The sequence below is a fragment of the Muntiacus reevesi genome, chromosome 4 (assembly GCF_963930625.1).
Source record: "Muntiacus reevesi chromosome 4, mMunRee1.1, whole genome shotgun sequence".
In the NCBI taxonomy this organism is placed as follows: domain Eukaryota; kingdom Metazoa; phylum Chordata; class Mammalia; order Artiodactyla; family Cervidae; genus Muntiacus; species Muntiacus reevesi.
In genome coordinates, this window is record NC_089252.1 from 115,463,412 (window position 1) to 115,480,010 (window position 16,599).

The following is a 16,599-nucleotide window of genomic DNA, read 5'->3' on the forward strand; positions in this document are numbered from 1 at the left end:
CGCAGCGGGCAGGCGGGGATCTCTGAGCAAACCTCCCTGGGCAGAGACATCTAGGAATGGAGGAACATTCCAGGGAGTGCAAAGACCTGGGGGCATCAAACAACCCCTCCACCCAGGGAAAGAGGGAGGGGGATTGGTGGATTTGGGCAAAAGATGGGGTGAGCAGGCAAGGTGAGCGCTTTGGGAGGAAGAGGACCCGGTGGGGCGGTGGAGGTTTGCTCCATCCCACCCCGGCCCGGGGAACAGCACTCCCCAGGCCCGGCTGCGGGGGAGGAGGGACCTCACTGATGGCATCGCTGCTGGCTCCGGGAGGATTATCTATTTTAGCAACCGGGGAGGGCGGAGCAGGGAGCGCCCAGCCTGTGCTAGAAGCGCAAGCAAGCAGCGCGGAGGAGCGCGGAGCGGCGCCGGGCGCTCGGGCAGCGGGGCCCCGGGCCCAGGGCAGGCGGCGCGATGCTGGCCGTGTCGTTCAAGTGGCGGCTGGGCGTGGTGAGGCGACGGCCCAAAGGTACGGGGCCCCGGGCTAGGGCTGGCCCTGGGTGCAGCTGGAGGGCGGCGGCCACGGGGCCCCCTCCCGGCCCCGTCCCCCCCACCCCGGCTCCGCCCTCCTCTCGGTTCTGGGGTCTCCTTGTGACTCCGTGCTCTGCCTCGCCGGCTCCCCCCGAGTCTCCACCTCCATGTCTTTGTCTGAGTCTCCAACTCCGGCTCTTCGCGTTCTCTCCGACCCCGTCTCTTTCGGGGTCTCGCTGTCGCTCTAGGTCTGGTTCTGCCTCCTCGCTGCTCTCTCTGACTCCCCTCGGGTCTCGGTGCGCTGTCTCCTGCTCCGTCCCCCGTCTCTGGGTTCTCTCCGGGTCTCCCTGTGACCGTCCGCCTCGCTTGACTTTTCTTTGCCTTCATGGCCCATGTCCTTAATGACTTTTCCTTTTCTCCTGATTCGGTGCATGGGGCTGCGGGTGGAGGTGGACCAGCAGAGAGAGGAGTGTGTGTATGTGTGTGTAGGGTGAGCGGCTGTGTGTGGGGAGTTGGCGCTGGGGGGCTGTGGGCAAATGCAGGCCTGGGGCCCGAAAGAGGCTGAGCTCCAGAAGTGACTCTGGCAGGGCGGGCGGGGAGGAGCGTCTGGAGCGGGGAGCCCAGCCCTCCAGGCCCTGTGACCCCAGGCCTCTTCGTGTGCACGTGGGATGGGGCGGAGGTCACCGGTTCACAGCCTCTGTGCTGCCTGGCCTCAGAACTCAGGATAATGGTACTTTTCAGAAGGACAAGAGTAGCTGACTGTGCCAGACATCGCGCTATCCCTTTAATTCCTCCCTGTGGCCCTGTCCTCACCCTGACGGTTCACGGGGGAAACTGAGGCCCAGAGAGGTTAAGTAACTTGCCCGTAGCCACACAGCCGACATCCGGAAGGTTTCTCAAGCCAGCTCTGGAAACTGTCGGCAGCATCTTTTTCCAGACTCTAAGGGGCCTCCATGGGCGGAGGGGCTGCCTCAGGAGTGGCCAATAGATGGAAGGGCCCGTGGGTTGGCAGAGTGGGGCCTGCACTAGCCCATGGGCCGCTCGCTGGCAGTCTGACATCCCAGAGGCCCCTGTAAGCCCTTTCTGTGGGGGCAGAGTAGCCTGAATAGGGACAGGATCTCCCCTGGGGCTTCCCAGACACCCCTGTGCTGGGACCGCCCCCAGGGGAGAAGCCCCTCCCCCAACAAGGCTCTTGTCATCTGGTTCGGGAGCACAGCACTCCCACCCTGAGAACCCAGGGCGGTCCACCCAGGCTGGAGGGATGGACAGACCCAACCTGACCTGCTTCTGATCTGAGTGTCCCCAGGATTTTGGAGAACAGCCAGCTTCATGCTGCGGATCAGGTTCTGGGTCTTGGAGGTGCAGAAAGTGCTTGAATTGTCCCCGATAGACCCGGTTCTCACTTCCTGCGTGGCTGGCTCAGAACCTCAGTTTCCTTGTCGATAAAAGGCACCCTAGGAAAGCCCACCCTTCCGAGACTGCAGTGATGATGAGAAAAGATTAGGGCGGGGCCCGGCACCCAGGGGACCCCCTGGTAATCTTGAATTTCATCTTGCCATCTGCAGCCCAACTTCCTCCTCCTCCCCTCCCTTGCCCCCACCCCACAAACGCAGGGACCCCAGGGTGGTTGTGTCTGGGACCAGCAAGCCCTTAGCGGGAAAGAAGAAGAAGGCAGAGGGCAGCACGGCCTAATTGCCGGAGGACACACTGCGCTGATGGGGGCCGGCTCCGTGGCCCCTTGCGAGTCCTTTGGGGGCTCGAAGGAGGCGCAGGGACCTTGCTCGCCTGTGTTGTGAGCCTGCACATCCATCTGAAACGGGAATTCTCGGGAGAGACAGATTCAAGAGGTTGTGGGGGGAGGGGAGGCGTTTCTTCTTCTTTTCCAAAACATTTTTTTAAATGTGTGAGGACACGTCTCTCCACTTCCAGCCCATATATTTTTTTAAAATAGCAAACCTAAAAAAAAAAAAAAAATAGCAAACCTATTTCCCATCTCTCCTGGGTAAGACCCCCCAAGTTCCTCACCCTGTGATTGCTTAAGGGAGGTGGTCCCTGGGCCTCATCCCATCTGCAACCTCTCCTGTGTCCCCCAGACTGGGATTTGAGGCTTGGCTTAAATTGAGGAGCTGTGCTTCCTCCCCGGGGCTGGGACTAGGGAAAGCTGGGGTTCAGACACGGCTGACACTCCATTTCTGCCACAGCCCGAGAGGCCAGGGGAGCCCCTGCTTGTGCGCGCCCGGCGTTGGGAGCATCTCCAGGATGCTGGATACTTAGTGTCCCCCCCGCCCCCCGCCCACCTCAGTCCTGCCAGTGGCCTTGCTCTGTGCATCTGGGCAGTGGGGGGCGGAGGCAGAGGCTTGGGGAGGCGGTGTGGGGGGCGCCCGCAGAGCTGCACTCTGACCCGAGTGCTGGACCCTGAGCTGAGCTGGAGCCTCTAGAGGCATAAAACGGTTCCTTTCAAGTCAAAGAGTGAGAGGCAATTTGATGGGTGCTGATGTGAGGGAGACAGGATGTGCAAGTCTTGGCGCCACGGGCCGGGTTTCAGTCTCAGGTGTGCCACCGGGGCAAGTGCCTTCACCTCCCTGGGCCTCCGTTTTCTCATCTGTGAAATGGGGTTAGCATTGGAACCTTCCTCTCTGAGTGGCTGCAAGGACCACTGAGGTCATACTTTCAAAGTGCTGGGTGTCACTTGCAGTTCTGAACTCAGCGGGCTCAGACCCAGGGAGAAACGACGTGTAGATGATGTTAGGGCGGGGGGTGGGGGGTGGGTTGGTGGGGGGATGGACAGGGTCCTGTTCATGCCTGCAGAAGGAAGCAATGATTTTCTTGTGAGAGGAGAGGAAGCTCCCAGAGTGGGGTTTTTAAGGTTGAGTGGTTTTCCAGACAGCTATGGGAGAAAGGATTTAGGCAAAGGGAACCGTTTGCACAAAGACCTGCCTCAGAGGATCGGTCAGCCGACTTTGGTCAGCACCAAGGGTCTGGGACGGAAGGGAGCCGGGGCGGAGCAGGTGGGAGATCGTGGAGCTTGGACTGTCTCCTGGGTGCAGGGGACGCCTTGGAGGGTCCACGAGCAGGAAGGAATAGAGGTCAGCTGTGAGTGTTAGGACGGGCTCTGGCTTCTGAGCAAACCACAGGCAGGGATGTGGGGAGAGAGCTATGGCTGCAGCGGGGTGGAGGGGGAGTTGATGGCTGTCGAGGCAGGAGAATACCCCGAGCCGTTCACTCATTCACGGGATACCTGCTGAGCCCCTAGCACGTGCCACATACTATTCTAGGCTCTGGGGGTACAACAGAGAGGAAGACGGACAAAAATCCCTGCCCTCGTGGAGCTGACGTTTCTAGGAGGAGGGGAAGGGGCGTGAGGGTGAGTAGCTAGCAGGGTGCAGTTTTGCAAAGGGTGTGGGGGGAAGGCCACACTGAGATGGTGACCCTGGGACAAAGCCATGACGCAGGAGAGGGAGGGAGCCAGGGGACTGTCCAGGGGAAGAGTGTGGCCGGCAGAGGCCGCAGCCAGTGCAAAGGGCCTGGGGTGCGGGCGGGTTGCGTGTCCCCAGGCCGGCGAGGCTGGAACATGAGCGCTCAGGGCGGGTGGTGAGGAGGACCCTCTGGTGAGGCCCCTGCGATGCTGGGGAAGCCAGGGGCAGCTCAGGGATGACGAGGTTATCAAAGATAGCGGTCCCCCCGCCGGCCGAATGGGGCCTCTCCTGCGCGCTTGCCCTCCCGAGCTCTGTCCGCCCGCGCCCCCCTCCTGGCGCACATCTGTGATGAATTATTCACTCCTTCCTCTCCCTCCATAATGAGTCCCTGTCTGCCTCTCGCCTCCACATCCGGCTCCCGGCGCTTCTCACACTGCAGCGGCTGTGCTGGGGGGTCTCGCATCTGACTGTCAGTGTGGAAACAAGCCTCCGGCCTCCAGCGCCCCTGCCCCGCCCCACCCGGCCAAGTTCAGATCAGCAAGGGTGTCCAGAGTCCCCGGGGATGTCTCCCTTCCCGGGGCGGGTCGGTGGGGAGAGGGCCAAGGATCAACTCTCAGCCCTGGAATAACTTCTGGAGCCCCCGCAACCAGGAGTGAACCTCTCTGGACCTGCTCTTTGTTCCCCAAGCCTTTACTGAGCACTTGATGTTTGCCAGGTACCCGTGTACTTTCTCATCCTGGCGACAATCCTGTGAGCTGTGAACTAAATTGCCCGCATTTTACAGGTGAGGAAACTGAGGCTCAGGGAGGCTGTGACTTGCCACCTTTCCAAGGTCACACAGCCAGGAAGGAAATGGTGGTATCTGTGTAACGCCCTGCCCCCCTCACCCCCCGCTCCCCCCCACCCTCCCCCACCTCCAGGCAGTCTGACTTCCAAGCCCAAACATCTCACCACGGGCGTTTTCCTCAGTGATCTGGCCTCCCAGCCAGGATCAGGGGACCCCTCAGCCTGCAGCTACTAGCCTGTCTTCCTCAGGCTCTCCCCAGCTTGTCCCCCCTTCCTCTGCTCCCCCCTCCCCAGGACGGCCCTGCAGAGCCAGTGACGGGTTCCCCCAAGGGTCCCCCTCCAGGCTGAGCAGCGGCGTCACCCACCAACACCAGTGCTGATCGGGTCAGCCCGTGAACTAGCGTTGTCTGGCGGCTTGGACGTTCAGTCCAGCAGGACCGTCTGCTGGCCCTAATCGCCCCGATGGTTGTGAAGGCTGCCGGCTCCTGTCTCCTCCCTGGGGAGGCGGCCCGATGGAGCAGAAAGACAGGAGACCCCACTGCCCGTGGTCCTGGAGCTCTTCCCTGTTCCTCCTGGCCTCAGTTTCCCTCTGTGCCTCCACGCTGCTCCCCTGGGGCCGGAAGTCTCGTCACCCCGCTTCCCATCCGCCAATTGCTCTCCTTGGGCTGACCTTGTCCCTCCAGCCCCACCCCCGTTTCACTGACTCGGCCGAGGTGATGGTGACTCATAAGTGCATGTGTGGGAAGGGGGGCGGGCACCCACCCGGCAGCCTCTTAGAGCCACACAACTGGGGCTGCTGGGGTCCCTGCAGGTGACCTTGGGGACAGTCCTTGCTCATCACCGAGGCTTGGTCCCCAGTTGCAAAACAGTCCGTCGAGGAACGCTTGTTTGATGTTTGGAAACGGCCAAGATGGCTCAGTGGTAAAGAATCTGCCTGCCAATCTAGGAGATGCAGAAGATGCAGGTTCGTTCCCTGGGTCCAGAAGCTTCCCTACTGGAGAAGAAAATGGCAACCCACTCCGGTATTCTTGCCTGGCAAATCCCATGGACAGAGAGAGGAGCCTGGCGGGCCACAGTCCCTGGGGTCCCAAAGAGTTGGGTATGATTCAGCGTCTGAGCGCACAGGGTCCTTTGGAGCCCAAGCTGGGGATCGAGGTGAAGGGGTCCCAGGCTGGCGAGGTAGGAGCTGGGACAGCCCCCAGAGGCCACAGGTCTGGCTCTTGCCCCAGCCCACACATGAACCCCCGTTTTACACATGAAAGGTTGAGGCCAGTTTTGCTCACAGTCACCCAGCCGAGTCAGGGGTGGAGATGGGACCTGAACCCAGAGTCCCCTCACAGGCCCCCACTCTGCTGCTGCTGGAGGAGGGGGTGCTGGCAGGGTGAAATGTTTGTCACCCCCTAGCTGTCAGGCTTGTCCGGAGCAGATGGGTGAGGAAGAGGCGGGCATCCGGCGAGTTGACCGTGGGACTGAGGGATGCCCCAGGGCTTTGGAGACCCAGATGGGACACCAACCAGCTGGAACGGCCCCCAAGGAGTGACCGCGGGGCAACCTTGGGGAGCTTGCAGGATTTTGCCAGGCAGAGGAGGCATTAGGGCCAGCTCATTCCTGGGGGACCGAGAGCGTGAGTCTTGGAGGTGGGAATGGAGGGAGGCCAGGCTCCTGGGGAGGGTGGGATCCTGATACCAGTTGTCAACCGCCCAAGGATTCTTCCTAAACAGCACTGAGGGAACCAGGGAACGTGGGGAGCCTCAACTGGCCGGGAGCAGGTGCTGACCCAGATATCTCAGAGTCAAGCCTTGTCCTCAAATAAGTGGCCTGTGCTAGGGGCCACCCCTGCCCCACACCTCCTCCAGGGAGTCCTGCTGCCTGGATCTCACTGGTGTATTCTCAGCTGGCTGTGCGACCTCCTTGGTGGTGGTGGTGTTCCGTCGCTCAGCCGTGTCTGACTCTTTGTGACCCCACAGACTGCAGCACACCAGGCCTCCCTGTCCTTTACTATCTCCCGGAGTTTGCTCAAACTCATGTCCATTGAGTCGGTGATGCCATCCAACCATCTCATCCTCTGTCGTCCCCTTCTCCTCCTACCTTCAATCTTTCCCAGCATCAGGGTCTTTTCCAGTGAGTCGACTCTTCGAATCAAGTGGCCAAAGTACTGGAGTTTCAGCTTCAGCGTCAGTCCTTCCAATAAATATTCAGGGCTGACTTCATTTAAGATTGACTGGTTTGATCTCCTTGCTGTTCAAGGGACTCGCAAGAGTCTTCCCTAGCACCACCGTTCAAGCATATTGGAAACCTACCGACCTGGGGGCTTATCTTCCACTTTCATATCTTTTTGCCTTTCCATACTGCTCATGGGGTTTTCAAGGCAAGAATAGTGAAGTGGTTTGCCATTCCCTTCTCCAAAATTTGTATTCCCAAAGTCTCTCCCTGCATGAGCTTGTACCACTAATGAGTCCACAACAGCAGGATTCTCTTTCAACTAGTCCACCAGGAGGACACAAACTAAGATAAGACTATCACACAAAGCCCTTTTGAGCATGTGTTGGTCTGCGATTAAGGCTTTGAAGTCAGACACCTGCCCCTGTCTCCTGCCCTCTGGACTCCAGTTTTCTCATCTGTAAAAAGAGGTGGTCGTGCCAGCCTCGTGGGCCCGAAGCAAATGCCGTTGGATGTTAAAGGCGCACAGGCGCCCAGAGGGGATTGAGGAGCCTGGCCCCAGACCTCGTGGTGGTGCGGGGTGTCGATGGCCGCCCGCTCCTTCCAGGCACACACCCAGGAGAGACCCTCAGGGTGGGAGGGGAGCTGGTGGGTCCCCACTGGGACCACATCCAGACTCTGAGCTGTGGCTTCTCCAGCCAGGGCTCTGAGGGCGTGACCTGGGTCCAGGCCCGACCTCTGTGCCTCTTCGGGCTGGTCCGGGGCAGGGCCCAGAGGAGCCATGGGGAAGCAGGCTCCAGCTCAGGATAACAGAATGACTCCCATCCTGACAGTCATTCAGGAATAGGGCGGGCTGCTTGTGAGGTGGTGAGCGCCCACTTGTGGAGGTACGCAAGCTCTACCAGACAGCAGAAGGGCTTCCCGCATGAGACTGAAGAGGGATGAATGATGGGTTTCTTTCCAATACAGCAATCCAGGGGTTATTTATTTCTCAGTCATTTATTCAGCAAACACTTATTTAGCTCTTACTTTGTATGAGGCCCAGCCCTGAGCATGGGGTCAGAATCAATGAGCAAGACAGTCCAGGGTCCCCTCTTTAGTAGAAAAAAACATGTGAGCAAATGCATTGAAGGAGAGGCTGGGAGAGGGTAAAGAGGACCCACCTGGTGTGGTCAGGCTGGGCTTCTTGGTGGAGGTGGCATTTAGGTTGGGCTCTAGGGATGCAGGGGGAAGGGAGTTCCAGGCAGAAGGAAGAGCCCATGTAAAGGACCCCAGGTGAAAGCACCTGATTCTGATGATCTGACCCTCGGCCCGTCCTGGCAGGGGGCCCTGGCCAAGTCCCTTCCCCTCTCTGAACCTCAGTTTCCTCTCTCTGAGAGCAGAGCGGGAGTGCCCACGTCAAAGGGCTCTTGAGGGGTTCCACAAGACACTGCACTCAAAATGCAAAGCCATATGTAGATGCCCTTTCTCTGGGGCATTTACACCAGGATACAGAGGGTACCGCTTGATCCAGAGGTGGGATGGTGGGAGTCCAGTGTTAGCCACAGGCTGAACCCACCTGCCTCTCCTCTTGGTGGCTGAGGACACAGGGGGAGAGCTGCGCCTGCCCCTCCAAAGTCTCGTGGGTCACCAGCCCCAAGGGGATGTCGCAGTCCTCTGGGTCCAGTTCTCTCCACGCCTGCCCTGCTCCCAACAGCTCGGTCATGTGGGAGGGCCCTCCACATGTCCTCCTGCCAGCATCTCGTGGAGGGGGCTGAGGAGAGCCCCCCTTCCTTAAGTGTTATCAACAAGGTGCCAGGATGCCCCATTCAATTCATTCTCCCCTTAAAGGAGGTTTCCGGCTGTCAGGACTCACCCCCTTGCCTGTCCAGCCCACCTGCTCCTTGGGGAACCTCTGACCTCAGTCACACGGGCTGGTGCCTCTCCCTGTGATACTGCGTGCCTTCCCCCTCCCACCCTTTGCCCAGGCTGTCCTTCTGCCTGCAATGCCCTTCCTGCAGCATCTCGGAGGGTTTGGTTCCTGCGTCCCTCAAGGCTTAGCCCAGGCACCGCCTCCTCCAGGCAGCCTTCCCTGATGTCTCCCCGAGCGGCCTCTTTGGCCCCCTCTTGTTATATTTCGGCTCCTGGTTGATCCTCATTGAGTGTGGTCCCTTCCACAAGAGACCCCAATGTTCTGCATTACCCGCGATGTTCTCCGCACAGCGTGGGTCCTGTGTGGGCGGCAACTGGGCCTCGGACCTGCATCTCTTGACTCCCAGCCCAGGGTTCTCTGCAAGGCTGGACATGCATGGCGGTTGGGGAGGGCACGGCCGTGGTGTCATGGGCACTCTGAGATGAGGATGCATGACGGGGGTGAGCCCTGACCGCCTACCCATTTATTTTCCGGTTTTGTTCAGGCAGCAAGTGGGCAGGTGCGCAGTCTGAGTGGTCCCTGTGGGGAGGGTGACTGAGGGTGACTGAGGTCAGCCAAGGCTCCACCCCCACCCAGGGCTCTCTCATCTCCCAGTTCGGTTACTTTTCTAAGGAACTGGGCTGACCTCATCTCTCCCTCCCTCTAAAACCTTCCATGGCTCCCCAGTATCCTCAGGAGAGAACTTCAGCTTCTTAACAAGCCTTTCAAGGCATCTATTTATTTTTTATTTTTAATCCCAGGCTTCAGCGGTTGAGCTAGATTCTTCAGTTCATAGCGCACTTGGTCCTGGGCCAGCCTGGCACCCGCTCTGGTTATTTCATTTTTTCCTCCCTCATGCCCTACCCCTATTCCCAGTTACCGCCCTGGAAACCTTCACTCTGTGAAGTAGGTCTTTACTCTGTATGCGCCCTTGGGCACACGTTGTGCTTTATGTATTTTTTTTAGTTTATAAATGCTATTACAGGGAACTCGCATAATCTTTCCTGCCTTCTCCCAGCCTCCTTTCTTCCCCTCTGTCCTCCTCCCCTTCTCCTCCTGCTCTTTCCTCCTCTTTCCTTTCTCCCTTGAAATCGACACTACATTTCTAAGCCCATCCACGTGGCTGTGCGCGGGGTGTGGCCGTCCTGTTACCTGCCCCCTCCCCCAGGATGGAGATGCAGGTCATCTTCACAAATGGCATTCCCCTTGCTGCCCTTTAGGGTTGCCCGTCGCTCAGTCGTGGCCGACTCTGCGACCCCATGGACTGCAGCACGCCAGGTTCCCCTGTCCTCCACCATCTCCTGAAGCGTGCTCAAACTCATGTCCATTGAGTCGGTGATGCCATCCAAGCGTCTCATCCTCTGTCCCCACCTTCTCCTCCTGCCTTCAGTCTTTCCCAGCATCAGGGTCTTTTCCAATGAGCCAGCTCTTCACATCAGGTATTGGGAGTTTCAGCTTCAGCATCAGTCCTTCCAATGAGTATTCAGGACTGATGTCCTCTAGGATGGACTGGTTGGATCTCCTTGTGGCCCACAGGACTCTCAAGTGTCTTCTCCAACACCACAGTTCGAAAGCATCAGTCCTTTGGTGCTCAGTCTTCTTTATGGTCCGACTCTCACATCAGTACATGACTACTGGAAAAACCATAGCTTTGACTACGGGAGGTTGCCTACCGGGGGGGAGGGTGCTGGGTCGCTCCTGGCTGCCTCAGTTTACCCCGCCAGCAGTGCCCCTGCCCCTCCACCTCCCCGGTGGGCACCAGCGCCTGCTCTCGCCTGCGTTTCTCATGTTCATTGACCTGAAGAGTCCAGTGGGAGAAGCACTGCTTCCCCTTCACCTTGCACGCATTTGGGGTGTTTCCTTTAAGCTCGGCCCCCTTTCCTTTTTCTTCTTGTTTTGCATCGCCATGCATCCTGACTCCAGGCTTCTGCCCTCTCCCCTTCGCCCTCACCCCTGGCAGGTCCCCAGACTCACACTGCTGGTCACGAGGAGGGAAATGGGCTCAGAGCAGGAAGGGACTGGCCCGAGGCACGGAGAAAATCGGCTTCCCAGTCTCCTGCCCCTGAGGCGCCTGGCCCTTCCTGCTCTGGTCCCCCCATGCCATCTGGACCCTGGCAGCCCAGCCCCTGCGGCTGCTTTTTGGAAACAAGTCAGATCACTCAGGACCCTGTTTAGAACCCCGCGGCGCCTCCCTTGGCACCGCACCCAGAGCAGAATCCCGGCTCCTCTCCTCCTCCTGCTCCCCTGACAGCCCACACTAACCCTGATTTCTCCCGCAGTCACTCTGATTCCTTCCCAACCTGTCTCAGCCTAAAGGCACCTCCTCTGGGGGCTCCCTGACCCCCGCCCGCCTCTGGTTATCCTGGCCCCTCAGCCCCGACCCCATCACTTACCTATACTTGTGGGTTTCTCTCCTTTGGATGCTTCTCTGCTGGCTCAGACAGTAAAGAATCTGCCCGCAATGTGGGAGACCCGGGTTCGATCCCTGGGTTGGGAAAATCCCCTGATAGAAGGGAATGGTAACCCACTCCAGTATCCTTGCCTGGAGAATCCCATGGACAGAGGAGCCTGGCGGGCTACAGTCCATGGGGTCGCAAAGAGTCAGACACAACCGAGCGGCCAGCACTTCTACTCCTTTGATCTCTGTCCTTCCCCCAGAGCAGCAGCCCGAGCGGCAGGCTCACACCTGCTTTGGCCTCTTGGAAACCTGGTGCCCGGCTTAGTTTCCGGCGGGCAGTGGGTGCTCTCGGGTGACCGAGTGACCAGAGAGGCAGGGCAGGGCCATGTCCACACTGACCGCCTCATGGGCCCTGCGCTCCAGAGTGTTCCCGGCGTTTTGTTTAGTCGCTGAGTTTCTCAACAAAACCCCGTGAGGACAGACAGTTTCATCATAAGAGGAGGAGCCCGAGGCTCCAGGGGCCCCTCCACTGTCATCGCCCCATGTTTCTCCTCCAGGAGGGAAGCCGTTGCTGGTATCTTGCATGGAGGCCAAGAGGGAGCCCCAAGGAGCTTCCCCGTTTGTGTCCAGACCTGGACAGTGGCCCCTTGGCCTGCCCTAGTCAGAGGGCGGAGAGAGACGCCCCAGGAGCAGCAGCTTGGGGACCCCCCACCCGTTTCTCTTTCTTCCTGTATCCATGATTGTGCATTTCTCAGGAGGGCCTGCAAGTGGGGTGTTTGTGTCGACAGCATCAGCGGGGCCTGGGTGTGAATCCCCTCTCAGTCCCCAGACTCCGTGAGACTCAGAGCAAGTGGCTTCATCTCTCTGGGCCCCAGCTTCCTCACGTCTGAGGAATGCGGGTGAAACAAGGAGACAGGCGTGAAACGCTGAGGTCACGGCCAGGCACAGAGCTTCTCTACGGAGGGCCCGCTGAGGTTCCTCTCGCCTCCCGAGCCTCGCCCTTCCCCATCTCTGCACACAGCCGACATGCTTCGCTCTCGGAGCCGCCGGAGACCACCTGGCCCTCCAGGCCTGGAGGGAGGCTGGGGTGAAGAGCACTGGGGACCAGCAGGTGTCAGCCTGGGGGCCTACTCCCGGTCACAGCCCAGGTGTGGCTTTACCCGGGTCTCAGTGTCCCCACCTGTGAAATGGGAACAATAGTGCCCACTTATGGGAGTGTCTGACAAGAGAAGAGGGGAGTGATTATCTTGGCCTGGCCCTAGGGGTGGTGTGAGGAGACAGGGAGGGAGACCAGGAGGAAGAAGCAAGGGAACAGCAATAAAGGGTTTATCTCTTGTCCTCGGATCGCCATCTCTGCATCCTTCCCAACCAGACTTTATTTCCGGCCGTCACTCAGAGTGTCTGGCAGCTCTGGACATGGTCCGTCTGCGTGGTGATGATGAACCAGCCCTGGGGTCTGAGAGGAGGGACAGAGGGTGGGTTCCAAGCCCCACTCTGCTCTGGGGGTGGAGGGGCTCTGACATCACCTTCTCTGGGTCTCTGTTTTCCCATCTGTGCAGCATAGGGTCAGTTCCCACTCGTGGCGGGGGGGTCCACTGTCCCTGGGTGGGTGGGGGTCCATGATGCCGGGGTCCTACACTGCATGGCACCCACCAGCAGGGGGCCATGGCTCGCTAAGAGGCTTCAAGAATGCCCTGCAGGGAGCGGTCAGGAGGTCAGGGCGCTGGGCAGACCTCCTGAGGTCTCTGTACCCTCGCTCGTCACCGGTGGGGATGCAGTTCTGACAAGTGATTTGCCCGGAATGACAAGGTCCTCGGGTGGTGGAGCTGGGGTGTGGACCTGGGTGCGCCTGGCCTGCGTGCTCAGCCACCTTGAAGTCCCCCTCCTCTGGCCTCACTCATCATGGCATTGGGATGAGACCCTTGGCAGAAAAGTGGGTTCATAAATGCGTCCTGAGTCTATATCTGGACTCCGTAACCCTAGAGGGCGGGTGCTGTTGTCATTCCTCTTGTGCAGCTAAGGAAGCTGAGGCCCAGAGAGGTTTGGACACATGCTCCAGGTCACACAGCAGTCGATTCTTTGACTGTCCCATAAAAGCTGAGGACGCGGAGGCATTAGGGCCTCTCCTGGCCATGGAGGGACCGCCCGTCAGCTCAGTGGCCCTGCCTCCTTCCCCAGGCTGCCCAGTCGCCCTCCCGGGTCCTCCACGGTGTTGGAAATGCAGAACACGCAAACCCTGTGACCATGAGCGCCTGGCGGCCTGGGCCCCCCGCAGACCTGGCTTCTCGCCACAGTGCACGCCCAGCAATCTCTGCCTCTTTTCCTCTGCTCGCCCGAGCTCCGGCTGCAGTGGATGAGAGGGCTCATCTCCGGGGCACGGCCCCGCCACAGTTCCACCCGCTCCCAGGTCCCAGAAGGGCCCTTGCTGCTCATCCCCAGGTCCTCCCCCTCCTCCCTCGGGGGCCAGTGTTCTGTGTCTCGGGTCCTTGCGGAGCCTCTCGCACCCTTGCTCTTCAACCATCTATGGCTCCCACTGTCTGCAGGATGAAAGTCTGGCTCGTGATACAGCAGTTCTTAAACTTCTTCCGCATCCTCTGGGGAGCCGGTTGAAATGCCGATTCTGGGTCAGCAGGCCCAGGGAGCCCTGAGTGTCTGCCTTTCTGGGGGGGCTCCCGGTGGGGCCGGGGACACTGATGAAGCTGGTCCTCAGCCCGCGCCCAGAGGAGCGGCTGTCACCAGCCCTCTGTGGTCTGGCTCCATCTGCGTTTCCTGCCTGGTCTCTCCCTTGTCGCATGGCACCCTGTTCACGGCCCCGTCCTTCCCATCCTCCACATTCATCCTCCCCCTTCTCGGTGGACCCCCTCATCTCACCCGCAAACCTCTATATCTTGAGAGACATACAGCCGCGCCTTTAAGCACAGACCTCTGGGACTTCCCTGGAGGCCCAGTGGTCGAGACTTGCTCCTCATGCAGAGGGCCCCAGGTTCGGTCCCTGGTCGGGGAGCTAGAGCCTACATACCACAACTAAGACCCAGCGTAGCCAAATAAAATAAAAAATAAAAGTACTGCCATCTCTACGTTATAGGAAAAATAAACAAACAAAAAGAAGCAGTTCTCTAAAAAACAAAAGCAAACAGACCTCTTAGGTGTGACCCTGGCTGTACCCTTACAGCTGGGTGACCTTGGGCAAGTCAGTCAACCTCTCTGTGCCAAATACTCATTTCAGCCCTACCTTGTTCCAGAGCAGACGGACAATTGCTTGCAAACCCACTTTTTGGATAAAGTGGAGTGAGACGTGCGTGGTGGGCTGGCAGGCACAGAGGGCGGTGGGAAGATGCTGACCCTCGCCTGTGTCCTTGCAGGCTCCTCACAGAGCAGGCTCTCGGAGAATTGCTGCAAGGAAGCTCTCCCATAACCCGCGGCGTGACCTTTCCAGCCGCTTCTCGTCCACGAGAGTAAATTCCAAAAGAGCCGCGAGAGAGACAGAAACGTGGCAAGGGTTCAGACCTTCAGCCTTAATCGCTCATTTAAATGCATGTGTTCGGAGAGCAAATATTTTCTTATGAAAGCGGGTGAATGGAACTCCAGAGCCTTGGGCACCATGCCGCCCTCCCCCCTGAAGGGGCTGTAGGTGGCGGGGGGCGGGGAGAGGCTGAGGGGCTGGGAAGAGCTGTGCCCCTTCTAGCCTGCTGTGGGGCTGGGCTGCCCCAGGGTGGCTCTCGGTGCCCTGGGGGTGGTCACTTCATCGAGAGCCTGATCGTGACGGTTGCAGGGCACCGTGGACCCCACGGAGAGCCCACAGCCCCTCTCCCAGCAAACGCCTCCCAAATCAGGTTCCTTCTCCGACCCTGCCACGGCTGAGACCTTGGCATCTCTGATTGACCGTTGACCTCAAGGCCGGCCCAAGTCGCCCTGCCCCTGGGACAGACCTGAAGCCACCCAAACAGGAAGGCGCCCTTGGGAGGTGGGCGTCGGGCAAGGAACGTCACCTGTGGATCCAGGGGTGCAAGTGACCCCACCCCCACACATGCAGAGTCCGGGTTGGTCCTAAAGGTGCCAGTAGGGTGGGGCTGGCAGAAGCCGGCGTGGGCAGCCCAGGAATTGTGGGCTGGACTCTGCGGTGGGCGTCCCTGCTGGGGAGGAACCTCAGATGAAGCCCCGGGTTCCCAGCCGCGGGCCGCGCCCTCCCGTTTGCTGCAAGACCCGGGGACACTTGAGCCCGCTTGTCCCCTCGCATCGGAGCGCTTCCAGGGAGCCGAGACCTTGTCGGTCTCTTTCTCTGCTCATTCAGCTGGCTGCAACATGCGGTTCTTTTCCAGGCTGTTGACACCCCGAGCACCCATCCCCCCCATCCTTCTCCCAGCACCTCTGCGGCGTGTGGCTCTCCTCCGGTACCAGCATTGGTGGGTGGGGAGTGGGAACAGCTGGAGAGCTGGAGGGGGGCCTAGGGGTCGGTCAGGGTCGTCAGGGCCATCCTGAGCTGGTGCAGAGGAAGCACCCAGGAGGTGCCGGCCCGAGGCCCAGCGGGGGCTGGAGTGGTGACCAGCTGCCCCTGCCCGTCAGGCTGGAGCTTGCTCCTGACTTTCTGTCTTCCCACACAGCTGGAGGGATGTTCCGGGTAACAGGGCGCTGGGCTCATCTTCCCCAAGTCCCACCTTCAGGGAGAGGAGACGGAGGCCTGGGAGAGGAAGCTGGAATGTCCGTGGGAGGGCCAGGGGGCCCTGAGTGTGAGGGTTTCTACCCCGAGACCTGCAGACGCACCCTGGCCTCATTCAAGGGCTCCTTTTCCTCTGCCTTGCGTCCTGGGAATCCCGTGCAAGATTCCACTAGAATCTGCTACTTAAAAAAGTTTGGAAGACACTGTTCCCGTTTTCCGGGTGGAAAAACTGTCTGGGGCGGGCAGCAGTCACTCCCCTAGGTCCCCGGACGAGTCAGGGGCAGAGTTGGCCCGGGGGTCTGTCTGTCTGGGGGCCCTGGGGCGGCCTGCCATCTTCAGAGACCCCATACCCAGACTCGGAATGGGTGGCGGGGCGTGGGGGTGGGGGGTGGTGTCGAGCCCCGTCCGGGAATCAGCCGTGACGACGGCCGTGTCCCCTTTAAGCAGAGGGCCGCCCGCTGCAGTGGGTGGACGCGTGCCCAGCCAGTGGGAGCCAGAAGCTCCCCTCCCACGGCCCCTCCCTGGGGAGGGCGAGGGAGGGAGCGGGTGGCCCCGGAGAGACAATAGCAGACATGCTGTGTGGGTTCAGCCGGGAGACCCCTGGAGAGGCGGGTGAGTAACGGGGGCCGCAGGAGGGGCGAGGGGACCGAACCCACGGAGTCCTCTGGAGCTGCTGCCCAAAGGGGCCAGGCCTGGGACGGCCACTCCCAGACCCAGGGCAGGGAGGGCGGGGAGGGCGGGGAGGGCGGGCGGGGGATGGACGCCCGGCGGGTGGGCAGGT

General features: G+C 60.1%; 1 protein-coding gene across 2 annotated transcripts in view; it reads left to right on the plus strand.

Moving 5' to 3' along the window:
- The first annotated feature begins 381 nt into the window (after positions 1-381).
- The window catches only part of GRIP2 (glutamate receptor interacting protein 2), a 60,048-nt gene continuing 43,830 nt past the window's right edge, over positions 382-16,599 (plus strand). Inside the window, exon 1 of one of the 2 annotated variants that reach the window (XM_065933980.1) lies at positions 382-508. In XM_065933980.1, the coding sequence (XP_065790052.1) occupies positions 454-508 (55 nt within the window). In that variant the 5' untranslated portion in view covers positions 382-453. Of the gene's footprint in view, positions 509-16,336; positions 16,431-16,599 lie in introns of those variants that run through there. The other variant, XM_065933981.1, reaches the window with a different exon arrangement.